Source organism: Notolepis coatsorum (genome assembly GCF_963971535.1).
Source record: "Notolepis coatsorum genome assembly, chromosome: 2".
Taxonomy (NCBI): domain Eukaryota; kingdom Metazoa; phylum Chordata; class Actinopteri; order Aulopiformes; family Paralepididae; genus Notolepis; species Notolepis coatsorum.
The window spans coordinates 178,352,499-178,380,079 of NC_140166.1; the positions used below are offsets into that span (position 1 = coordinate 178,352,499).

Genomic DNA, 27,581 nt, shown 5'->3' on the forward strand with positions numbered 1-27,581 from the left:
TCGTCCAGGGCAGAATACAATTCGTAACCCCCGACGACGCAGAGGCCCCAGTGCGGTCTACACGCACTTGGTGAAGATGCGGGAAGCCAGAGAGTAGCCGAACGGCAGCCTCTGGTACTCGTATGCTAAGCCCTGCAAAGGAAGCGTAGGTAAGCCCTAGGATGGAAGATCGGGATGCGAATACGCATCCTACAAGTCTATGGAGGAGAACCAGGCCCCCACCTGACAGCATCTAACAGGTGGGAGACGGTCAACATTCTGAACCTTCCATGGGACAGGTCCAGTATAGGTCTGACCCCCCCCCCCCCCCCCCCCGTTTTCTCGGGCACCAGAGAATACCGGGAGGAAACGCCACGCATCGCGTCCTCCTTTGGGACCACGACGATGGCTTGCTTCGCCCACAGAGATTGGATCTCGTCGGCCAGAGCTGTCACTGCTGTTGACCCCAACAATAGGGTATGTACCAAACCTGAAAACTGGTGGGGTTGTGTAAACCAGTGGTTCTCAAACTGTGGTATGCGTACCACTAGTGGTACTTGGTGGTACTGCTGGTGGTACTTGAAAAAATAAAATAAAAAATGTAAAGAGAAATTTAAATTTTTTATTTAATTTTAATTTTTTTGCAGTCAGGCCAGGTCAGTGTTTCTAGTTGCGGCGGCACGATAGTTGGATAACCTAAGTGGGGAACAACCAGAAGATCACTGTGACAGAGAGTAATGCAGTCTAAACAGTCATAAATCTTTTATTCAACTTCAGCCCTGATCATAACCATTTTTATGTGTGCCAGTCATGACGACCATGTTTTCCCAAATATCCTGCCCCTCACGCCAATACACAAACTCGGCTGTCTCACGGGACAACGAGCAGTATCACAAATGCTAGCATTAATGCCTGGCAGTGCAGGCCCTACCTGTGCGCGACCTAGCCCGACAGCTAGCCGCCGCGCGACGTCCCTCGATCCGCTGTCACGAAACGAGGAAACCCCGGACAGGCCCGATGCGCTGTTAGGATGTGCTGAGAAGATTCCAGGGGCTGGTGAATCTCCGGCGAAACCCCAACATTGTGTAATTTCTCTCAGCATTTCATAACAACTAGTTCATGGAGTGCACTGCAGCGTCCATGTTAAAAAAAAAAGAGGAAGGTAGAGTGTGACCATGTCCGGCGTCATATAGTAGGACACGGGGTGTGGCCTGGTCACATGCATGTGAGTGCAATTGTTTGTTCGTGAGCACAGTAGGTGCTAGGAGATAAGAGACATCTCATTATGGCGAGGAGCGAGACGCGATTGGCCAGTATGATAATATAACCCGTGTTCAGACAAGCTTAATTTTTGGGTTGTTAGTGATACTCTGTATACACCAAATTCAACATTATAGCTGCATTTTCTTGATTTGGTACAAATGTTTGCTCTTTTGGGCAGAGCTGTTTAGCAGGCTGTGACGTACAGGCGTAGAGGCAGCTTTGTAGGGGTTGTGAGCGATATACCACTCTAACACTCGTGGTGTGTTTGTTTGTCCACCAGAGAGGAGGTGGAGCGCGCCTCAGCTGAGCAGGAGTATGAGGCTGAGATCACAGCGGAGGTGGTGGAGCTGGAGGAGGAGAGGGAAGAGGAGTACCAGAAGAGGCTGAATGAGTACAGGAGGCAGCAGGGCGAGTGGAAGGCCTGGAAGAGGAAGCAGGTACTCTTTTACTGCCACCTGGCCGGAGCGTAAAAAATAAAATAAAAAATACTGTTTCCAAGGATCACTCAGTTCTTAGATCTTTGAGAGGATGCACCTTCCCAGTGTTTGTTTCTGGTGCTTAAACCAAAGTCATTCGAACATTGAATACCAAAAGGTGAAAGGGTAGCACACATACAGGAGAAAGTTGACTAATCTCAATTTCACCTATTTATTTTGACCGTGTCAAAACCAACATGCTAATGTTTCGACCTAGCGGCCTTCATCAGGGGTAAAATGGAAGTCATGAACTTTTGTATACAGGAGTTGGCAGGTGATTGGCTAGACATCTTGAAGTTCCTAAATATTTGTCCTAGAGGACCTAGAGGGATATAGCTAAACATGGTTATCCCTGCCTCATCTGTTTTTTCTCCAACACTACCTATAGTAGTTAGAGTTGGTACACCTTCCTACTTACAATGTATAGCAAGACACAATATCAGAGACAACACGCCTAAGGACATGTCCACCAGAGGCATAAGAACAGCATCTTAAACTCACTCGATCGTGATAAGAGTGAAAAGACTTTCTCATGTTGACTCAACACTTTCAGAAAGCCAAAATGAAGACGAAGAAGAAGAAGAGGAAGAAGAAGAAAGGTCAGTCTCAGGAAGAGACCGAAGAAGAAGACGACGACGATGACCAGGAACAGAGTGAAGCAGATCTCGAAGAAGGGCCTCCTAGACCCGAGCCTCCCGAGAAGCCAGACTTTGGGTCAATAGAGGAGCAGGTCAGAGAGAAAGCCTCCAGGATCCGTAGGAAACCGGGAGAGCCCATCCTGGTCCCCGAGCTGTCTGCCTCAGGACACATCACCACCAACGACCAGTGTCCCAGGTGAGACCACGACTACGATACGAAGGAGTTGACGTTGTAAAGTTACAACAAGCTGATTTAATTGCGTACAAATGGTAAATGGTACATTTATATAGCGCTTTTATCCAACGTGCTTTACATTTTCTGTTCCTCACATTCACCCATTCATTCACACATTCACACACCGATGGTGGAGGCAACCATGCAAGGTGCCAACCTGCACATCGGTAGCAATTAGGGGTTAAGTGTCTTGCTCAAGGACACATCGACATGCTGCCCGGGAGGAGCGGAAATCTAACCGGGAACCTGTTTTGGGCACTGTCGCCCCAAAATGGTGTACAAAATGGTGATCGTGCCCTCTGATGTACAAACTGTGTAATGGGTGACGTAGAGCTTGTACAATCAGGCAAGTCATCTAATTTGCGATTGATACTACAGCTGAATAAAAATGTCGCTGATATTGCGATTTATGTTTTGATCATGTTCTTGTATCGTGGTATATTGAATTGAGATAACATTTTCCCCATCCCTAACCACAACACAACAAGTGTGTTTACATGCACACAGTATAGTGACTAATAGTCCATGTCCCAGTAAAGGGTTAATTCAGAACAAGGTGCTCATTGCATCTTTATATCCCTATTATGAATATCTATGTGTAGCCTACATGAACAAACAGATTATTCTGGATGTTACCATGGAAACGGAATTTACACAGACCATAAAACCCAATAGTAAACAGGATAAAGATGTTGACATGCCCCAATAGCCCGGCTAGCATCTGCATACCACAGCTATAATCATATTTGTGTTTCTTATAATCAGGATATGAGCTTAATCCGGCTATTGTATACAGGATTTGGCATTTACAAGCACCAATTCAGAAGTGGAATATTGAGTATCAAACAATATAATGCTACAGCGCTACACAGGTTACCTCCACATATAGGACTCACATGAAGAAACAAGAGACATAATGAATGTATCTATATTAAAGGAAAACGCCAACATTATGGGAAATACACTTACTGTCTTCTCCAGAGTCGGACAAGAAGATGTGTGTTCAGTAGGAATCAACTGAACACACAGAGAGGAAATTGGTATTTATCTTCATGTCTGACTCTGGAGAAGACGGTAAGCATATTTCCCATAATGTTGCCGTGTTCCTTTTAAAGTCAAAGTTTCAATCTGTAGGCATTTTTCAAGACAATACAGAGACCAAAATGTCAACTTTAATACAGATATGATCATTATGTAAGTCTCTTTTTTAATTTCTTTCTTTATGTGAATATTGAGTACCGCAAATAATATCAGAATATGTCCATGTAAACATACTCATTGAGAGTATGTTTGAGAGATATCTCATCATAGCACTGTGGGAAATCACTATGTGTTTGCCTCCTCCTCGTAGGGCTGAGTCTGCAAGGAGAGAAGAGGTGGCAAGGCGCTCTCTCTTCATCAAGATCTTGTACAACGACAAAGAGGTTTCTCGAACAGACAGCCGCTTCCTCAACTCAGACTTCAGAGTCCACTTTGGCCAAATATTCAACCTGAAGATAGTCAACTGTCCCGAGAGCATCAAATTACAGGTACAGAAATGCTTTGTGTGCATTTGCATTGGTTTATGAATGAATGATCATTTATATAGCGCTTTTCTTGACACTCAAACTAGGGTGGGCATTACAATGGAAGGTGGAAATGACCTCCTTCACCACCACTGTGTAGCACCCAGCCTTGGGCAAAACCGGCTCAATGACTGCCATGCACTGGCACCAGACACACATCACACTACACAATGGCTGAAAGGCTCAGGAGACCGGGATTGATATCAGCCAATTAAGGGGGAGGGATGATCGGGTGACTTTCATGTCAGAGACATGATTGGGAATTTGTCCAGGAACGTCGGGGAACCCCCAACTCTTTGCAATAGGCGCCCTGGGTTCTTTAATGACCTCGGTTTAACATCTCATCCGAAGGACGGTTACTCATCCAGAGGACATGTAGTTTATTTTTTAAGAAAATGGAGAGAAGAGTCATCCAGAGTCTGTTGATGCGTTTCCAACAACTTTATTGAATAGACATTGTTTAAATCAATACATCCAGCTTAAACAATTCATGCCTTAACAACTCCCTTTTAGGGTTTTGACACTTCAACTGAACCAAAATATTCTAAAATATAAGATTCTCACTTAGATCTTTTCTTCTCATGATAACGCTTGTGACATTAAATCAGTGCTTTTGACACTCACCCTTACCTTGAACTTAAAGGTTGTCTAGACTTTTGAAATATAGGATAGTGATAACAAATACATCCTAGTTTACAGTGTGTCTGTCTTTTTGTGTACCTTCTTGTGTAGGTGTTTGAGACAACATGCTCGTCCTCCCCCCTCTTGGCGGAGGTGTTTGTCCCGGTGCCGGAGCCCTCCGTGCTGACGGGCACCGCCCCGTCTGAGGAGCTGGAATTCAGCAGCAACCAGCGGGTCATGTTCGACCACGAGGGCGTCGGCAGTGGTAAATGGAACTCACAACCCTCACAATGGACACACACACACACACACCAATCAACACAGAGTACAAACCCATTGTAAGAGTTGAATATATATATATATAATATATACCCGAATATATATATATTTTTTTTTATGATCTCTTTCTCATAAACAGTACTGTATATTTGTATATCTTGTATGTCATAAATGTCAGGATGAAACAGTACTGTATATCCGTATATCATAAATGTCTTGATGAATTGAAAATGGGGGACCCTGATGTAAACAAGACGAAAGTCTTTTTCTGGTCTGCATCCCCTTAACAATTTTTGTATTGCGCCGTACTGTATTGTACCCAAGTTTCAAGTTTCAAGTTCAAGTTTCTTTAATAGTTGTCATACAGAGGTACAGACTACTTTTATACACAATGCTGCATTATACCCATTCTGCAATCTTAATAACGTTTTCAATCAATCAGTCACACATAACTTAGTAACATATAAATGACATTCCTACCCATCGCTTCCCCCCCATCTCTCTATCTACTGTCTCTGTCTCGTTCTCTCTCTGCCTTGTCAGATGTGCCCTTCTCCTTTGAGGCTGACGGCAGTAACAGACAGACCCTGCTGACGTCTGGCAAGCTGTCCTGCTGTGTGTCTTGGGGTGTAGGGGAGGATGATGAGCCCCTGGCCCCACCTTTTTCTCAGCAGCCTGCTGGCTACAGGTAACATCACCTTCTAATGTAGCTCTATTGAGCTTTTTATGTATGTATATACTTGGGGGGCGATAGTGGCTGTGGCTCAGGAGGTAGATCGATCATCTGGTAGTCGGAAGGTTCCCGGTTTGAATCCTGCTCCTCCCGGACAGCGTGTCGATGTGTCCTTGAGCACAGGCATTAAAGCGTTCCGTCTTGAGACGGATATCCGTCAATTTGATTCCGAGGTCCGTCATTTGATTCCGAGTCGTGACGGATTTTAACCTGAGCCAATCAGAGGCGTCAAATATCATGAAAAGGGGCATTTTTTCCATACCGCGGCCGTACCAAGCATAGTCATTTGCGAGCAATCGGCAGGACGCAGCGACTTGAGAGACCGGATTGCGCTAATAGTTTGTCATCGGAAATGTATAATAATCGCAAGATGCATTCAGACAGTGTTGGATGAGATCTAACTAAATGGATTTATGGACACATTTATGCCCCGACCACAAAGCTTATCGAAGGGTTAGCGGCGGCGCTGCGGCTCTACCGGTGAGTCTCAGCCTGTTGTTATGATATGAAAATGTAATTGTAGTGCTGTCAGACCCTGATACGGGTTGTCTTTTCCTTTTAGCTAACGCTATTAAATATAAATATACAGTGGAGGTTAAAATAAGAATGACTTTGCCTGAAAAAAAAGTTCAGTCAGGAGATCTTTTGACGGAGATGACTCATCCCCGCGGGAATAGACTTTACCATAAATCATAGGCTGATATATGCTACATTCTCTTTAAACATACATTCTCTTTAAACATATAATTTGTTACAGGACACAAGTAATAGATTGAATCACTTTTATTCTTTTAAACTTGGTCTGACCGACCTTCAGCATACATAGACCATGAACAGGCAGTAGATCCAGTAGTAGAAACGCATGTCAGAAAACACGAGTGCTTGATTGATTGATTGAAAATTGTATTAACAGATTGCAGAATGGGTACAGCTCAATACACACAATTGTTAAGGGGATGCAGACCAGAGAAAGACGTTTGTCTTGTTTACATCAGGGTCCCCCATTTCTCCCCCATGCTCCTATTGTCCTAAATGTTACAGGACAGTTTTAAAATGCTATTGTTTTACTGTATTTGCCCTATACACAATATATAATTTGAACTATACACAATACATAATTTGAACTATACACAAATACATACTTTGAACTATACATAATTTGAACTATACACAATACATCAAATTCCTGGGCGTCCACCTGGAGGATGACCTGACCTGGAGAACCAACACCAAGGCGATTGTGAAAAGGGCACAACAGAGACTCTACTTCCTGAGAATACTGAGGAATTACCACCTCAGACAAGACCTGCTTGTGTCCTTTTACCGCTGCTCCGTGGAAAGCAACCTCACCTACTGCATCAACGTGTGGTTCCTCAGCTGCACAGCCGCAGAGAGGAAGGCGCTCCAGAGGGTCGTCAACTCGGCCCAGAAAATCATCGGCTGCCCTCTCCCCTCACTGGAAGAACTATACAACTCCTGCTGTCTTAAGAAAGCAGTAAAAATACTGAAAGACCCACACCACCCGGGCAACAAACACCTCGTATGGCTGCGCTCGGGCAGGCGTTTCAGCGTCATGCCCACCCGGACTAACAGACTGAAGTTTAGTTTTTATCCCAGGGCCATTTGTGCACTAAACTCAGCTAAAACAGCAATCTCCCCTGCACCCCCCCCCCCCCCCCCCCCCCCCCACGCACACACACACACACAACACTAAGGGATAGTGCAATTATCTTTTACACCCCCTGTTTATGTTATGTCTATTTATGCCTTACTCTTGTTTTTATATTTAATACTGTGTTTAGGACTGTTTTTATGATCTGTGTGACGGCTAGCACCTAGGGCTGCATTTTAAATTTTGTTGTAACACTGTAACAATGACAATAAAGATCATTCTATTCTATTCATTCTATTCTATTCTATACATAATTTGAACTATATACAATACTGAATTTGAACTATACTGAAAACGCATGTCAGAAAACACATATCCTGCATTATGCCTCCTCCACTCTGGAGTCAGAGCCACTACACCTGGCTGCTACAGCCTCAAAATCCTCCACTCCTGGAGTCAGAACCACTACACCTGCTACAGCCTCAAAATCATCCACTCCTGGAGTCAGAACCACTACACCTGCTACAGCCTCAAAATCCTCCACTCCTGGAGTCAGAGCCACTACACCTGCTACAGCCTCAAAATCCTCCACTTCTGGAGTCAGAGCCACTACACCTGCTACATTTGAACTATACACAATACATAATTTGCATTCAACACCTTAGCCAAGTCCTTGCCAAATGCAGTTTGCAAGAGCTTGGTCAACTGAATGAAGAGGTGCGAGCCTACCAGATTTAGGAGCACAGGCCAAACACTTTGAGGAGAATACTGAACGAATCGATGTTGACTGGTGGAGTAAGATCTTGGCCATGAAGACGCCAGAAGGAGGGATGATATTCCCCATCTTAGGGAAGTTGGTAAAGGCCCTTCTGTCATTGTTCACTGGCCCTCTTGTCGAAGGATCATTTAACATCATGGATGACATCATTGAAAAAGACAGGGCCAGGCTGAACATTGAGACATAATTATGAAGGCTTAGCCATTATCAAGTCCCACATGAAGGCAACAGAGAAAAACTGCACTGAGGAGCATGAGCATGTGCCTGTCTTCTTATGAGAGATACCAAAGTCATCTGAAGAAGGGAATCGACTTTACCATAAATCATAGGCTGATATACGCTACATTCTCTTTAAACATCCTCATGCTTGGTGTCTGTGAAATATCTAATTATGACCTCGTTGTATTTAAAAGCCTCTAGGCTGTTGTTTTATACATACAGTATGTTGTACTTGACCCTCTCTCTCTCTCACACACACAACGCAGTACGCACGTTCCGAGACTTGCGCGGTGTTATGACGTGTCATAAGTGAATTGTATAGAAACAACTCAACAAAATGGACTATTGCACAACTGATTAAAAAAAAAAGCCCCCCCCACCCCCACCGCCCGCGACCTTAAAACTATACGTAGCACCGGCTGCAACAGCCACCCTCCTTCCTTGCCATACCTTGGCTTTTACTGAAACTACGCCACTGACCACGCCCCCAAATGTGTCCCCTCCACCATTGAAAAGAAATTACGCCCTTGGGTTGGCACCTTGCATGGTTGCCTACGCCGTCTGTGTGTGTGTGAATGGGTGAATGTGAGGAACAAAATTGGAAAGAGCTTTGGATAAAAGTGCTATATAAATGCACCATTTACAATTTATATACAAAGCTCTATAATGAACCGCTGCAAATTCTGAGGGTTAAGTCAAAACTCCTAACTAATTATTGCAAGTTTGCATTGTGTTTTCAAAGGATTCGACAGAAAGCTCAAAGAGTCTCGACAAAAGCTGGTGGGGTGAAAACACAAGCCACTGCTGAAATACAGGATAAAATTACCCCTTTTCTCCCCGAAGTCTCTTTTCAAATCCTCCAGCCGAGCTGTTCATTTCCGGTAATGGCGCCTTCTGTGGTTTTCGGGGAAAGTCATTAAGTCATTAAGGCACCATTTACCGGAAATGAATGGCTCAACTGGAGGATTTGTAAAGAGAAAATGGGTAATTTGATAGATACTGTATTTCAACAGCGACTTGTGTTCTCCACTCACTGGCCATTGTCGAGACTCTGAGCTTTTCATTGATCCCTTTGAAAACACAATGTGAACTTACAATAATTAGTCAGGACGAGTTTTGACTTAACCCCCAGAAACAGCAGCGGTTCGTTATAGAGCTTTGTATATACCGTACTTTTCGCACTATAAGCCGCACCTGACTATAAGCCGCAGCAGCTAAATTGAATGATGTGTACATATATAAGCCGCACTGGACTATAAGCCGCAGGTGTTTTAATGTTTAATTACCATATGTAATTAGCATTGGGACACAATACTGTCGGACAAATAACAAGAATTAACTCATTTACAAGTTGTATTAAGTTTAGCAAATAAGGGAACAGATAAATAACATTTCAATGCAGTCAAAAAAGCTATATTTAGATTTTTACATTTTCGGGTTTGGTCACGTCGAGTCACATATAAGCCGCACCGTTATATAAGCCGCAGGGTCGAAAAATGGGGGGAAAAGCCGCGGCTTATAGTCCGAAAAGTACGGTAGTAGCTCTATTGAGCTTTGTATGCATTACATTATATTATAATGTAATGCATACAAAGCTCAATAGAGCTACTTCTAACACTGTGTAACTAGCAAAACACCCGGGACCACCAGGGTCCTACCATGGGAGGAATAACTGCTAATCTTCCTCTCTCTCTCTCTCTCTCTCTCTCTCTCTCTCTCTCTCTCTCTCTCTCTCTCTCTCTCTCTCCTCTCTCTCCCTCTCTCTCTCTCTCGTGTTTGCAGTGGACTCAGACAGCTGGATGCTGTCACATGTATTGGAGCATCTGGACTCAATGACATGAAGAAGATCGGGGAGTGGGCCACAGAATCACGCTTGGACCCTAACGACCCCAAAAATGCTGCTATCATGCAGCTTCTGAAAGTGAGTAACTGAACACGGCCCGTAAACAAGACTCCACAAGCCAGTGTCCGGAACCTTATAAATAGCACTGGGTGATGGGCCCAAAATATCATATAACTAATACAGTATAAATTACACTGTAATGTGACATCTATTTGATTTTGATATTTTATAATGAGACTATTACAATCATGCTGTCATTCAAAATAGACCTCCTCAAGGGGGACATGTTTCCGGCTGCTCTCGTCTCTGCAGAATTCTCCTGTAGCTACAGGGAAATGATTTAGTTTAGTCCTATTAATAGATGGCTCCTAGCTTCATCTGTGGTTCATGCATCTGTGCTCCTGTGAACAAGGCCTTCTAATATACATGTCTCTCTCTGATAAGGCAGGGGTTTTTGAATTTCAAAGCGGCAGTTGAAATCGCTTGCCGAAACAAGCTTAGAATTGCAGATCAGGTGCCCCCGAATTCACCAGTGTCAACATCCGGTCATTTAGTGTAAGCAATTTGGCTTTTAAAAATTGGAATGTTTACAAAACATAAATTTAAATGTCCCTGTTAACCTCACATGCAGCGTCAAATGTACTGGTAAACAGAAAATTAAAACACCTTTATTTTCACCATAGGTGGGGGAAAAAAGAACCAGGGCTAGTCAAAATGATAAAAATGCTATCTATGGTATCTTCCCATTTAAATTATAGATATGTTACAAATTCTTTATTATAGTATTAGAATGTGCAAAAGACAACAGAGTCTTTGATTAAGGATATAGTTTTCTGACAGAATGACATGTTGCAACATGGAGAGACCTAGGTTACAGCAACGGCCCTAGAGTAGACTAAGTGAAGTGGAGCATTGACATACATAATATTAATTATAGATATGATGTACAGAGATATCTGGATAATGACATATACGGTACTTATGAGAAGGCTGTGTTTGTGCATGTGTGTACAAGTTGAGAGAGAGAGAGAGAGAGAGAGAGAGACCCTTTCGCCTACAAAAGTAAATCTTTGTCAACTCGGACACGGATATTCCTGGGTGTCTCTCCTCCGGGTGTCTCCAGGTGGCCAGTAGCGGAGAGGTGACCGCTCCAGATTACTTTCGTCTAGAGCAGCTGCAGGAGGAGTTTAACTTTGTGACCGACGAGGAGCTGGACCGGTCCAGAAGGTTCCGTCTGCTCAGGCTGAGGCACCAGGAAGTCGCAGAGTTCCGCAACTACAAGTGTGTCCCCGCTGTGGAGCGGGAGGTCACAGACAAGGTGTTCCACGTAAGGTCTTTATTCTATACCTCAGACCGCTTAACCCTTTCACTACCACACTACAGAAGGTTAACCTTTCACTACCACACTACAGACGGTTAACCTTCTGTAGTGTGGTTGTGAAAGGGTTAACCCTTTGCCGTGCAGCAGTGAAAGGGTTAACCTTCTGTATTGTCGCAGTGAAAGGGTTAACAATTTGGTAGTGTGGTAGTGAAAGGGCTAAGCCAAGGGATCAGATACCAATTACAGTATTGGGATATTGGTATAAAAAAAGTATAAAATAAAAATTATTTACTTTGTTTGTTCATTCAACAAGGAAAAGTAATGAAAAAGTATACTTTTGTTGTTGTTGTTGAAGTATTAGGATTGGTACTCGCTAGGGGTGTAACGGTACACAAAAACCACGGTACGGTACGTACCTCGGTTTTGAAGTCACGGTTCGGTACGGTTTTCGGTACAGTGGAGGAAAGTTTGGCTTTCCATGTTCCACTCAGGGGTGATGTAGTGTGCAGTAACTAATTGTACTTGTAGGGCTGTCAACGAATATTCTATATTGAAATGAATAATGGACTTGTAAAAAAAACATACCGATGTATTCGTTCGGTACACTACACAGCCGTTCGGTACGGTACACACTGAAACTTGTTCAGTTCGGTACGGATACGTGTACCTTTACACCCCTAGTACTCGCATTTCCAGTGATACCAACCTTAATGATATCGGTACGTTACAAAACTTCTGAGACTAGAGATTCATTAGGCCTATGTCGTTTTTATGATTTACAATAATTTCAGGAATATGAGAGGAGACTGAAGGAAGGAGAGATTATTGACACTAAGGACCATCTGGATTCACACAGAGCCTTAGTGGCCAAATACCTTCAGAAGGTGAGTAGACTGGACTGGTCCCGTCATCTAATCCATGTAACACGCTCATATGGATGCTGACAGTGACCACATCGTCCCGCCCCTTTTTCATCCCAGATCAGAGAGTCCGTCGTCAACAGATTCGTGGTTGGCAAGCACCAATTCATTCTGTCTGACTTGGTGGTGGAAGAGGAGGTTCCAAGCATTGGGTAAATAAATTATATTCCTGCTCATTATTATCTGTCATGAACAGTTAATCTCAGTTCCCAGACCGTGTGTAATCTAGGACTAGGGTTTTGCTTGATTAAGAACAGGATTAGCTGAGGTCATGTTTCCCGCGCGACAAACACAGAGTGCTCATCCAATCCAAGCAGATCCAACTGCTTCCTTCCATACTATAATTCCTTCTGCATTCCCTGAGCTCCTTTCATGTCTTTATACTAAAAAGGTGCGCTCGGTAGAGCGCAAATCTCCACCAGGCGGCACACCGGACACACAGACATAAACACACAAAAAGACTGGCCACTCTCATGCTAACGCTAACAAACACACTCACTGACAGACACACTGACCATGCTCCAATTATAGTTATTAGCATGACGGTAATAGAATGAATGAATGAATGAAAACTTTATTTAACAGATTGCAGAATGGGTACAATACAGTACGGCTCAATACATACAATTGTTAAGGGGATGCAGACCTGAGAAAGACGTTTGTCTTGTTTCCATCAGGGTCCCCCATTTTCAATTCATATAGACATATATGACATACACGACATACAGATAGTCAGTACTGCTACATCTATACATTTATGACATACCAGATGTGCAAATACAGTACTGTTTGTGATACAGAAGGAGTCAAGAAAAGGGAGTATATACATTTGACGTAGAAACTGTACATTGGAGGAGGTTGGGTGGGGGGGGTTGGGTACATTGGGATATTGACAACCATACTGGGTAATTTACATTGGAGGTGGTTGGGGGGGGGGGCCGGGGGGCACACTGTATAAACAAGTAACACTGTACATTGAGGGGGGGGGGGGGGAGGAGACACTGTACAAACAAACACAATTGTACATTGAACTATTGACAAAACCATACTAGGTAAATGACTGTACATTGGAGGGGGTTGGGTTAGGATATTTACAGGGGCCAGTGTTGAATTGCAGTCTCCCGTAGGTGTCCCTTGAGAGAGGTTTTGAAAGTGGGTAGTGATCCACATTCCTTTACAGCTTTGGGTAGGGCGTTCCACATTGATGTGGCATAATTGCGAAACGTGTTTAGTCCCTTATTTGAGCCGAATCTGGGTTTAACATGATTTGTGGAGCTCCCTCTGGTGTTGTGATCGTGGTATTCACTGACCTTTGGGAAGTATTTTGACATGTACATGGGTACCTTGGTCGTGTAGTGTATCTTGTAGACCAGGCCCATTGCAAGTTGTTGTACTCTGTCGTCTACTCTAAGCCATCCTAGGTTGTCAAAGTGGGCAGGGGTGAGGTGGGTTCTAGGAGTAAGGTCAAGCAGTAGTCTGACCAGTTTGTTTTGAGATGTTTGTAATTTTGTTTTTAGCGCCTTTGAGGTGCTTTGGTACCATGAGGTGCAAGCATAGTCGTAGTACCCCTGAATGAGTGCTCCTGCCAGAGTCTTCAGGGTGTTCTTGTTTACCAGAGAGGAGATCCGGTACAAGAATCGAGTTCGTTGGTTGACTTTTTTTATTACATTGGATGCCATTTTGTCACAGGAGAGATTAGCCTCTAGGATGGAACCCAGGTAGGTAATTTCATCTTTCCTTGTGACAATATTGTCACCCACTGTAACTGAGAAGCCGTCGGTCTTGCTGAGTTTGTTATTTGAACCGAAGAGAATGGACTCTGTTTTGCCCATGTGTAATGATAGTTTGTTATCAGCGAGCCATATGCAGATTCTGCCTAGTTCCGAGCTGAGGGTTTTTTCAACCTGTAACTTGTTCTTGTCAGAGACCAGCAGGGCTGAGTCGTCCGCAAACAGGAACAAGTTGCAGTCACAAGCTGACGACATGTCATTTGCATAAATTAGGAACAGTAGCGGTCCTAGTATGCTTCCTTGTGGAACACCACAGCTCACTGTGAGGGGGGGGGGATAGGGTACCGTTTACCTCCACCATCTGTTCCCTCCCCTCAAGGTAGGATTGCATCCAGCTCACTGATAGACTATCAAAACCAATTGCTTTTAGCTTGTCAATCAGAATGGAGTGATTGACCGTGTCAAAGGCCTTTTGTAGGTCCAGCATGACCATGCCGCAGTATTTGCCTGCGTCCACCTCTTGTTTGATGTGGTCATTCAAATAGAGAAGGCATGTGTCAGTGGAGTGGGATGTTCTGAAGCCAGATTGGAATTCGTAGATTAGATTTTTTTCCGCTAGGTACTTTTCGACCTGTTCGTAGACTATTTTTTCCATGACTTTCGAGCTAGACGTAATAGGAAGCATAGGAAGGGTGATAGGAAGCATGTTAGGTTGCATAGGAAGGATGTTAGAAAGCTTAGGAAGGGTGATGGGAATCATAGGAAGGATGTTAGTAAGCATAGGAAGGATGTTAGGAAGCTTAGGAAGGGTGATAGGAAGTATAGGAAGCATGTTAGAAACCAGTTCCAAGTGGGGGCAGGGTTTATTACATTGGACAATTATGGAAATCGATTCATGCATGAATGCTTTTAGATGCAAAGCACCTCTAGGCCTAAAAAAAAATAATGGTTTGTTTCCGGTTGCCGACCGACCCTGCCGATTTAGGTGCGACCCAATATATTTTATGAGTTATAAAAAAAAAAAAAAAAAATGTAATAAAGTTTCATAGAAATCTTCAAACCTTTAGTATTATGGATATTAAACATGCTGGCAGAGTACATGCATCCATGTTGTTGTGAACATTTTTATTAAAAAAAGAAATTCCCTATCCATAGTCGCCGTGGGAAAGAATAAAATAAAAAATAGAATAAAATAAATTCCCTACCTACCCATGGCCTTAACTGACAACCAACAGGAAACAAACAATATTTTTTGTTATGCCCTATGACCGGCAATGTCACTCACTCACTCACTCACTCACTCACTCACTCACTCACTCACTCACTCACTCACTCACTCACTCACTCACTCACTCACTCACTCATTCAGTCAGTCAGTCAGTCAGTCAGTCGACAGTCAGTCATTCATTCATTCATTCACTCACACTTAGCCTTTCAAAGGGTTTAACTTCATACTGAATATACTGTATTTCAATGGACAATGATGAACATTTATTCAAATAAAATACTTTTTACTCCCTAGCCTGCTGTTAAGCCTATGTGCAACATTTTATCCACCTCACCTCACCTCACCTCTGGCGACACACACACACACACACACACACACACACACACACACACACACTCACTCACTCAACAACTGACCGACACAACCGATCACATAATGATGTGATAATGAGATACAGCGGGTCCATGAATTCCCTGTTCCACTCACATCAAAGAGAAGTTTAATTATTTTGGGTGATCTCGAATCATGTGATGGAGGATGAACTGTCACGAAAATTGCTGAAGAGTAAAGTGGATCCCACGGTAATCTGAGTTTGCTGTGGCCAGCGTTGCTCCGAGCTATTTGATCTTGAACAGAATGTTGCATTCCCTGGCCGGAGGCGATATCTCCTCTGGGCATTTCTAGAACTAGTGTTTTGAAGATGTTCTCATAACATGTGGAGATGATATAACGTCACACGCCTTTCTTTCCTTTTTTTCTTTTCTTGTTGCATGGGATTTGTGATACAGTATGTACATCAACATGTCTGTAGAGCGTGCAATGTCCCACAATCTGAGATAAGATGATCCTTTATTAATCCCCTTGGGGAAATTCGGGTGTCAAAGCAGCATGGGGGGGGGGGTACAGGGTGGGGGATACATAGCTTCACAGGATTCTTAATGGGACTAGTTGTTAAAGATCCCTAAATATTCAGCACAACAATTGAATGAGGTTGGAGATATCCTCTTGGGTGGGGTGGAATTTGGCAATGATCACATGGTGCCACCAGTACGACACAACCTATACTAGCATGTTACTTGAATTTTTAAATATACTATAACTGTATCAGTGTAGTTGAGTCACTAAATCTCGAGTCCGAGTCGAGTCCAAGTCCCCAGTGCTCAAGTCCAAGTCGAGTCACGAGTCCTGAAAATCAGTCCCAAGTCCTGGACTCGAGTACTATAACACTGAACTGTATTTATGTCATTTGAAGGTTTTGAAAAGTGTATTTGATAATGTCTTCTGTTTAATCTTTCTGCTATGCTTTGCTTTGATCATGTCAGTGGTGCAGGGCCAGGGTATGTTCTTAGACTTTCTCTCTCTCTCTCCCCATCCCTCGACCCGCCCTCTTGTGTTTTTACATCTCAATGTAGTTTGTATCCCAAATACACTATGTAGCAGTAGCCCTGTAATTTGTCCTAGTGTAGTATTGGTGATGATAACCCCCCCCCCCCCTCCCCAGCCCTGTTGGATTCCCAATGAAAAGTAGTTGCCTATCAACCATTTTAGCAACTGTGTAAAGTACATCATTTACATTTTGTGAACACCTTTGTGAATCGGCAACTGAATTGCTGTTTTTATTTTTTTTATTTTTTTTTTTTTATGGGTTTCGACCATCAGAATCCTGGGATGCAACCTGTTCAAACTGGCCAAGCCCAAGCGGCCCCTGAAGCCCCAGAGGAAGGAGAGGAAGAAGGTGACGGCGCAGAATCTGTCCGACGGAGACATCAAGCTGCTGCTCAACATCATCCGGGCCTACGACATCCCAGTCCGCAGGCCTCACAGCACGTAGGTCCCACGCCGAACACACACTCTGGAAAATAAAAATGAAATTTTGTCGTTTGTCACAAGATACAACAAGATACAAGATACTTTTATTGCCACACAACCAGGTTGGTGGTATTTGTGTTCGGTACAGAGTGGTTGAAGCTCTGGATATACATGAAACATACATTACCCCCCCCCCCCCCCCCCCCTCCCAGCAATGAATACATAAATACAGCACAACACGACGCAACACAACATAACACATGGAAGAGACTAGTCCATCAGGTTAGGAGCTTGGTTAGTGTAAGGGGGGAGGGGGGCCAAGGGAGTTCAGGGTCCGAATGGCTGTTGGGAAGAAGCTGTCCTTGAAGCGGGTGGATTTAGCAAGGATAGACTTGAAGCGCCTACCTGAGGGCAGGGGCTGCGATTATTCTGGCATGGGTGGTTGTGCGGGAGGTGAAGATGGAGTCCAGTGATTTTGGAGGCCTTGTTGATGATGCGCTGAAGTTTGTGAATCGAGTGTTTTTGTGCAGAACCATACCAGACTGTGATTGATGAGGTGTGTATGCTTTGAATGATGGCAGTATAAAATCAGACCAGCAGGTGGCGTTTGACCCTGTACTCAAACTGGGAGTTAAATTCCGTCTGTCCGAAATCACTTTGGTGTTTCCACGGTGGGTTTGTGATCAGACGGGCTTCTTAAAATTGGTGGCGTATCCCTTCACTAGTGACACAAGCTGACAAAACGAAATGCATTCTGACGAGCTGTGTTGAAAGGCACAGTGTTTAGTCTTGATAAATGAGTCCGTTAGAGCCTGCGACAGACGACGGATCAACTGCACCTGTTGGAGGCTCCGGTGGCCTTAAGAGGTTGAGAGTGTATTAGCAAAATAAAGCACTGTGTGTAATATGTTAGGATTTCACATTGATTCATACAAGTACACTGGAAAAATACAATAAAAAAATTAAGACATTCTTTGTTTTAACGTGTTTTGTATTCCAGAAAACCAAAGTCGGCCCGTCCTTTCACTGAGTTTGCAGCAGGCCAGCCGTCACAGGACAGTGATTTGCACCAGGTATAATACTAAAAATGAACCAGAGACCATTACAGCCTGGTAGCTAAACCTTCACTTTGGAATGTGATGATCTATCTATGTGTGTGTGTGTGTGTGTGTGTGTGTGTGTGTGTGTGTGTGTGTGTGTGTGTGTGTGTGTGTGTGTGTGTGTGTGTGTGTGTGTGTGTGTGTGTGTGTGTGTGTGTGTGTGTGTGTGTGTGTGTGTGTGTGTGTGTGTGTGTGTGTGTGTGTGTGTGTGTGTGTGTGTGTGTGTGTGTGTGTGTGTGTGTGTGTGTGTGTGTGTGTGTGTGTGTGTTTCTACATGGGTGTTTGGGGTACAGGTGCTGGTGAGGCCATTTGTGGAGGTATCCTTCCAACGCACTGTTCTCCAAACTACAACAGCAGATGGACCAAACCCCTGCTGGAACGAGGAGCTGGAACTTCCGTTTAGGTTAATAACTGTTCATCTTTGCTTGACTTTGGTCAGCTCTTTTTTGTATATATGCACATTACTAAATTAAATAGTTGTGAATTACTCCGGGTAATACATTTCATATAAAAAAATATTGCACATGGGGTATGCAAACCAAGCGTCCCGTTTATAATAACCTGGATGATCTCTTTAATTTACTGTTCGTTTTCACAGTCTGTGTAAGTTCTGTTTCCATAGTAATACAGGGAATATTCTGTATATTCATGTATATAGAAATATTTGAAGAAGCACATGAAGAGTTTTGACTTCAACTGGGATATAAGCTTGTATTCTGAGTGGATGCTGTTTGCATATAAACAGAGTCACCCATGTGCTTTAATTATAAAGAAATGGTTTCTCTCCCACTAACTAATGTATTTCTTCCTCGCCACAGTGCCCCTAATGGTGACTACAGCACTGCTAGCCTGCAATCTGCCAAAGATGAGGTCTTCATCAACATATTTGACGAGATGGTGTATGAGATGGGAGTGGTGAGTTTAACACAGCATCATACAGCAATTTACAATTTAGTCATTTAGCTCGGGGGTTCCCAAAGTGGGGGTTGCGACCCCCAGGTGGGTCGCGAGCCGCCGCGGGGGGGTCGCCAGATGATTTAAAAAAAATAATAATAAGAATAATATCCAAAAAATATATATATATTTTTTTATGCAGTCAGGCCACTGAACTTAGAAGCAGCCCAGGCCAGTGTTTCTAGTTGCAGCAGCGCAATAGTTAGATAACCTAGGTGGGGAACAACCAGGAGATCACTGCAACTCACACAAGTTGGAGAACTATCTCTCTCTCTCTCTCTTGCTCTCACACACACAAAGGGAGCCGCATGTGATTGGTGGAGGCGGGACCCTTACAAAAAACTGTTGTTGCTAATCATTGACACATGCTAGCCTGTAATAACCCCCCCCAGAAAAATCTACTTTGCATTTGATATATTGCAAATATATATGCCATCACACACACTGGCATTTAAAGGGTTAGAATTATAAAATGAATATGTGGTGTTATGATCAGGGATGAAGTTGAATAAAATATTGTATTTTTTTCAATCTGACATTACAAAAAAACTGAATCCATCAAAATCAGTGTTGTTGCTAATCATACATATGCTAGCCTGTTTTTTAACAATAATTTGTCATGCCATCACAAACACTGGCATTTAAAGGGTACAAATGAAAAAAATCCTGCACCAGAATGCAGGAAATGATGTCTTTGTAACAAAAAATTTCCTGGTGGGGGACCCCCAGACCCCCTGCTTAAAAAGTGGCCTGACTGGGGCTATATTTTGCACTATATTTCCTGGCCTGAATGATTTCCCCAGTCCGGCCCTGGTTAAAAGCCTCCAATGCTTATTAGTGTGTGTGTGTTTGAACGTTTGCATGTTTCAACCATACATTTCCATTTATAAAAAAAGAAAAAAGAAAGTATAATTAAAAAAAAAAAAATGTTACCTCCTATAATAGTGGGGGCCGCGGCTCTCTGACACCGTTATTTGGGGGTCGCGGCCTGAAAAGTTTGGGAACCCCTGAATTAGCTGACACTTTTATCCAAAGTGACTTAGAGATTGTGAACAACAAGTCACCAGGAGGGGTACATCTCTGGCAGCTAAGGGTCAGTGACATTGTTCGTCAAATAATATCGAGCTTGAGTGTTACACTCTGAGTGCATAGTAGTATAGACATATTAGCAAGATAAGTAGTAGTATAAGAATAGTAGCATAGTAGTAGGGTACATAATAGTAAAAACTAAAAAGACAGTAAGTAAGAGTGTTAGTATTTTTTATTATATATTTTTTTCAGATATTGTTTGAAGAGGTGTGTTTTGAGTCGATACTGGTAATCGCATGGTTTTTGACCTCCAGGATCACAGTGAAACGGTCATTCCTCTGTCTTATGCCATCACATTGGTCATCGCTGTTTATTTCATGTCAGATTAATAACGTTGCTTTTGGTCTTCAGGATGACAAAGACCGGGGGAAATCAATACACACTCGCGTGGAGAAACACTGGTTGGGCTCCGTCAAGATTCCCTTCAGCACCATTTATTCCCAGTCCAGGGTGAGAGACGTTTTCTAGCCCGTTACTTCTGTCGGTTCTACCCGAAAGGCCCATGGGCTGCATTTACATGACATGAGAGGATATTATTTGGGAAACGCGAGTATTCCATCTATGAATTGATGTAAATTCTGATGTCCCTTTTACAGTAGCTGGGGAAAGCTAATGTCCCGTTTATAATAGCTGGGATAATCTCATATCCTGTTTATAATAGCTGAGATAAGATCATATCCTGTTTATAACAGCTGGGATAAGCTCATATCCTGTTTATAACAGCTGGGATAAACTCATATCCTGTTTATAACAGCTGGGATAAACTCATATCCTCTTTATAACAGCTGGGATAAGCTCATATCCTGTTTATGATATCTTAGATAAACTCATATCCTGTTTATAACAGCTGGGATAAGCTCACATCCCATTTAAAATAGTTGGGATAAACTCATATCTCATTTATAACAGCTGGGATAAACTCACATCCTGTTTATAACAGCTGGGATAAACTCATATCCTGTTTATAACAGCTGGGATAAACTCACATCCTGTTTATAACAGCTGGGATAAACTCACATCCTGTTTGTAACAGCTGGGATAAACTCATATCCTGTTTATAACAGCTGGGATAAACTCATATCCTGTTTATAACAGCTGGGATAAACTCATATCCTCTTTATAACAGCTGGGATAAGCTCATATCCTGTTTATGATATCTTAGATAAACTCATATCCTGTTTATAACAGCTGGGATAAGCTCACATCCCATTTAAAATAGTTGGGATAAACTCATATCTCATTTATAACAGCTGGGATAAACTCACATCCTGTTTATAACAGCTGGGATAAACTCATATCCTGTTTATAACAGCTGGGATAAACTCACATCCTGTTTATAACAGCTGGGATAAACTCACATCCTGTTTGTAACAGCTGGGATAAACTCATATCCTGTTTATAACAGCTGGGATAAACTCACATCTTGTTTGTAACAGCTGGGATAAACTCATATCCTGTTTATAACAGCTGGGATAAACTCACATCCTGTTTATAACAGCTTGGATAAACTCATATCCTGTTTATAATAGCTGGGATAAGCTCATATCCTGTTTATAATAGCTGAGATAAACTCATATCTTGTTTATAATAGCTGAGATAAACTCACATCCTGTTTATAACAGCTGGGATAAACTCACATCCTGTTTATAACAGCTGGGAATCTGAGGCATGTAAACAACTTATCCCGTTCACTGTGATCTGTGTCTGTTCCGCTTCCATGACAACGCTCGCAACATACCATTCATGTTTGTGGGCATATTGATTCATTGGCTATGAACATGCGAGTTAGTAAGCGTCCAGAATATTAATGTGCAGGTGAACTCGACCATCACTCCCCGGGCTCACCGGCTCATTTGCTTCTCTTGATTGGACGTGTGGCAGATTGATGGCACATTCAAGGTGGACACGCCAGCCGTGCTGCTGGGGTACAGTAAGGAGCGCAGCCTGGGGAGCGACGACGGCTATGGCGCGGTGCGCAGTCTGAGCGAGGGCACCTTCATCACGCTCTTCATAACTATCGAGCCCCAACTGGTGCCTGGAGAGACTGTCCGGGAAAAGGTTAGTCCTGCACAATCATCGGCTTATAATTTTCTATGCTTTCAAGAATTATTATTATAATTTTTTTTTTTTGACGTGTCTGTTTTTGCCATTAGCCATCGCAGGGTCAGACTGGGATCGTCATAGACATAGTGTTCATGATAAGTCAAAACTGGGAATTTTCAGACTCCTGCGTTAAAGCGTTCAGGGCAGAAAGATGTGAGCTAAGCTATGACCTAGCGAGCACTGAGGCTGTTTACTACTGACGCTAGGAATGGCAATGAGCTAGTTTTCCAGTCACAGTGTATGATTGATGGTGATTAAACAGTAAACATTGAGACTACAGATTCCATCGGGTCGAAACGTCCTATTTACAACTTGTCACGAATGCAACTTTAGGGCCAATCACTTCTATAGAGGACAAATGGCTCAACGAGGCCCTGTTATTTAACTGGAGAATTAGAATGTACTGTGAAATGAATTAAAGTAACTGAATAGCCGTGACACTTCCTCCACGGTAGAAGGGTCTATTGTTTCATAATGATTTGTAGTTGATAATGTGGCTGTTTCTGTTTTACAAACATTGATTTGTTCTCACATTTTCATTTATTTTTGTTGAAGTTTTAATTTTCTTTCCCCTTCTGCTCCGCTGCATGTACTAGATTAAGGAAGTGAAGGTAACTGTATACTGGAATAACCATATCCATCTGTATCTCTGTTCTCTGTTTAACAGTGGTTTTGAAAGGTAGCCAAAATCATAAGCTGCCCCTCCCACCTCCCTAAAAGATTCTCCTTTTTACTGATCCCATATTAAGCCAGTCGTGTGGACAAGAGGCATTTTCTGTTGCATAATTATTGACCATATTCACAACATGGCCTGAGGTGGGAACAGGGTGGAAAAGAAATCCCAACCCGTGCATGAGAGCACAATGGCCGCCGTGTGAATAATGGTCACCGCCGTTGACCTCTTTGTGATAACCTGTGACCTCTGGGTGCAGTTTGACACCCAGGAGGATGAACGCTTGCTCCAGACTTCTGAGAAGTTCGAGCGAGATGCCACGCAGGGCCACCCGGACCGACCCTGCCTCACCACCGTCATCGACATCAATGGGAAGACTGTGTTCATCACACGCTACATCCGACCCCTCAACCCCCCCCAGGAGCTGCTGGAGGCCTTCCCCAACAGCCCCGTGGAGACCACGGTCAGTCTGAGACCACTAACTACTGCACTACTAACCTTACTGCCCGAGACCACTAACTACTGCACTACTAACCTTACTGCCCCTGAGACCACTAACTACTGCACTACTAACCTTACTGCCCGAGACCACTAACTACTGCACTACTAACCTTACTGCCAGAGACCACTAACTACTGCACTACTAACCTTACTGCCCCTGAGACCACTAACTACTGCACTACTAACCTTACTGCCTCTGAGACCACTAACTACTGCACTACTAACCTTACTGCCCGAGACCACTAACTACTGCACTACTAACCTTACTGCCCGATACCACTAACTACTGCACTACTAACCTTACTGCCTGAGACCACTAACTACTGCACTACTAACCTTACTGCCTCTGAGACCACTAACTACTGCACTACTAACCTTACTGCCTGAGACCACTAACTACTGCACTACTAACCTTACTGCCTCTGAGACCACTAACTACTGCACCACTAACCTTACTGCCCCTGAGACCACTAACTACTGCACTACTAACCTTACTGCCTCTGAGACCACTAACTACTGCACTACTAACCTTACTGCCTCTGAGACCACTAACTACTGCACTACTAACCTTACTGCCCCTGAGACCACTAACTACTGCACTACTAACCTTACTGCCCCTGAGACCACTAACTACTGCACTACTAACCTTACTGCCCGATACCACTAACTACTGCACTACTAACCTTACTGCCCGATACCACTAACTACTGCACTACTAACCTTACTGCCCGAGACCACTAACTACTGCACTACTAACCTTACTGCCTCTGAGACCACTAACTACTGCACTACTAACCTTACTGCCCGATACCACTAACTACTGCACTACTAACCTTACTGCCTCTGAGACCACTAACTACTGCACTACTAACCTTACTGCCTCTGAGACCACTAACTACTGCACTACTAACCTTACTGCCCCTGAGACCACTAACTACTGCACTACTAACCTTACTGCCTCTGAGACCACTAACTACTGCACTACTAACCTTACTGCCCCTGAGACCACTAACTACTGCACTACTAACCTTACTGCCCCTGAGACCACTAACTACTGCACTACTAACCTTACTGCCCCTGAGACCACTAACTACTGCACTACTAACCTTACTGCCTCTGAGACCACTAACTACTGCACTACTAACCTTACTGCCTCTGAGACCACTAACTACTGCACTACTAACCTTACTGCCTCTGAGACCACTAACTACTGCATTACTAACCTTACTGCCCCTGAGACCACTAACTACTGCACTACTAACCTTACTGCCTCTGAGACCACTAACTACTGCACTACTAACCTTACTGCCCCTGAGACCACTAACTACTGCACTACTAACCTTACTGCCCCTGAGACCACTAACTACTGCACTACTAACCTTACTGCCCCTGAGACCACTAACTACTGCACTACTAACCTTACTGCCTCTGAGACCACTAACTACTGCACTACTAACCTTACTGCCTCTGAGACCACTAACTACTGCACTACTAACCTTACTGCCTCTGAGACCACTAACTACTGCACTACTAACCTTACTGCCTCTGAGACCACTAACTACTGCATTACTAACCTTACTGCCCTGAGACCACTAACTACTGCACTACTAACCTTACTGCCCTGAGACCACTAACTACTGCACTACTAACCTACTGCCTCTGAGACCACTAACTACTGCACTACTAACCTACTGCCTCTGAGACCACTAACTACTGCACTACTAACCTTACTGCCTCTGAGACCACTAACTACTGCACTACTAACCTTACTGCCTCTGAGACCACTAACTACTGCACTACTAACCTTACTGACCCTGAGACCACTAACTACTGCACTACTAACCTTACTGCCTCTGAGACCACTAACTACTGCACTACTAACCTTACTGACCCTGAGACCACTAACTACTGCACTACTAACCTTACTGCCCCTGAGACCACTAACTACTGCACTACTAACCTTACTGCCTCTGAGACCACTAACTACTGCACTACTAACCTTACTGCCCCTGAGACCACTAACTACTGCACTACTAACCTTACTGCCTCTGAGACCACTAACTACTGCACTACTAACCTTACTGCCCCTGAGACCACTAACTACTGCACTACTAACCTTACTGCCTCTGAGACCACTAACTACTGCACTACTAACCTTACTGCCCCTGAGACCACTAACTACTGCACTACTAACCTTACTGCCTCTGAGACCACTAACTACTGCACTACTAACCTTACTGCCTCTGAGACCACTAACTACTGCACTACTAACCATACTGCCTCTGAGACCACTAACTACTGCACTACTAACCTTACTGCCCCTGAGACCACTAACTACTGCATTACTAACCTTACTGCCCCTGAGACCACTAACTACTGCACTACTAACCTTACTGCCTCTGAGACCACTAACTACTGCACTACTAACCTTACTGCCCCTGAGACCACTAACTACTGCACTAACCAAGGCCTTACTTCCCCCAGCGGACCCATGTCCATGTAAACCTGTATGCACTAATAATAATAATAATATATTTGATTTGTAGAGCGCTTTATAATTGTGGAACAAATCTCAAAGCGCTACATTGTAAAAGAACAAAAGATAGCAAGAGAGTAAAACAAAGAATATAAAATAAGCAAGACTAAAACTAGTAAGGAGTCAAAAGAACACTAAAACTAGTAAAAGAGTAAAAAAGCATAAAATAAGAAGGGCTAAAAGGTAAAAGGACATCAAATGGGCGGCCAGGTAGCGCAGCGGACTAAGCGTCTGTCTACCACCGCAGAGACAGTGGGATCGAATCCAGCTGCGGTACCTCCGGCTTGGTCGGCCGTCCATACTGACACAATTGGCAGTGTCAGCGGGTGGGAAAGCCGGTGGGGTGGGTCCGGGTCGTTGTAAACAGCGGCTCCTACAGTTCGGTCGGGGCGCCTGCACAGCGAGGGAAGGATCTGGGGGAGGTAGTATGATCCTTCCATACGTTACACTTCCCCAGTGAGAGTCCGCGCTGCCAGGTGAAAAGAAGTGGTGGGCTGGCTACACATGTGTCGGAGGAAGCATAGTCTCCGCCCTCCCAGACCGACGGTAGGGGGTAGAGTGCGCAATGACCAGGAAGGGGATTGGGAATTGGCATAACGACTAACATTGGGATGGGAGAAAAACGGAAAAAGATAATACAAAAAAAAAGGACATCAAATGTGTGGAGCTAAAACTAGATAAAAATCAACAAAAGGCTCTATTAAAAGATGAGTTTTGAGGCCCTTTTGAAAAGCATCCACAGTCTGTGGTGCTCTCAGGTGGTCAGGGAGAGCATTCCACAGACTGGGAGCGGATGAGCAGAAAACCTGATCTCCCATGGTGCGGAGTTTGGTCCTTGGCGCTGGAGGAGGTTTGCCTGGCCGGAGCGGAGATGTCGTGAGGAGGAGTGAGGGGTGATGAGTTCTTTGACACTTGACTGCCGTTCACATAGATCTACGTTTCTGTGGCCCGACCGTTGAGTGCCAAAAAACCATGCCATTCATAATCCATCGAGGCACCTTGTGCATGCTGTTCTGAATGTGTCTGAGATTGCAGATGGCCAATACCGCCGCCTAACGCCTTGCGGCCGCTATTGCACTCCATTTGAAACTGTGGTTTGTTTTCTCGGCCGAGCTGCGGCGTGGGGGCGGGTTCTAAACACTCCGGCAAAACAAGCGCTTATAGGGATGGCATGGACAACTGACCCCGCCCGCCCGTTCATGTGCAATGCCGGATAACGTTGGAGACAGGATCGCTGTGGATATCTGGAATGGCGATCAGATAATTTGATTATTCTTTTTGCAGTACATCAGAGACGAGGTAAGGACTATATATTACCAATCTTGCGTTGATCCGATTTTTTTTCCCCGCAATCGAAGCGTGTCTGTGTGGTATGT

The 27,581-nt window shown here is 43.9% G+C and overlaps 1 protein-coding gene across 2 annotated transcripts in view; it reads left to right on the forward strand.

Annotated features, from left to right (window-relative positions):
- Positions 1–27,581, forward strand: part of cc2d2a (coiled-coil and C2 domain containing 2A) — a 71,805-nt gene that overhangs the window by 25,506 nt on the left and 18,718 nt on the right. For both annotated transcript variants that reach the window (XM_084307563.1, XM_084307564.1), the window contains 16 exons: positions 1,523–1,679; positions 2,272–2,552; positions 3,943–4,120; positions 4,889–5,042; positions 5,600–5,744; positions 10,181–10,319; positions 11,365–11,568; positions 12,354–12,446; positions 12,543–12,634; positions 17,100–17,267; positions 18,250–18,322; positions 18,643–18,752; positions 19,168–19,264; positions 20,744–20,842; positions 22,274–22,450; positions 23,428–23,631. In XM_084307563.1, the coding sequence (XP_084163689.1) occupies positions 1,523–1,679; positions 2,272–2,552; positions 3,943–4,120; positions 4,889–5,042; positions 5,600–5,744; positions 10,181–10,319; positions 11,365–11,568; positions 12,354–12,446; positions 12,543–12,634; positions 17,100–17,267; positions 18,250–18,322; positions 18,643–18,752; positions 19,168–19,264; positions 20,744–20,842; positions 22,274–22,450; positions 23,428–23,631 (2,371 nt within the window). The remainder of the gene's footprint in view (positions 1–1,522; positions 1,680–2,271; positions 2,553–3,942; positions 4,121–4,888; positions 5,043–5,599; positions 5,745–10,180; positions 10,320–11,364; positions 11,569–12,353; positions 12,447–12,542; positions 12,635–17,099; positions 17,268–18,249; positions 18,323–18,642; positions 18,753–19,167; positions 19,265–20,743; positions 20,843–22,273; positions 22,451–23,427; positions 23,632–27,581) is intronic.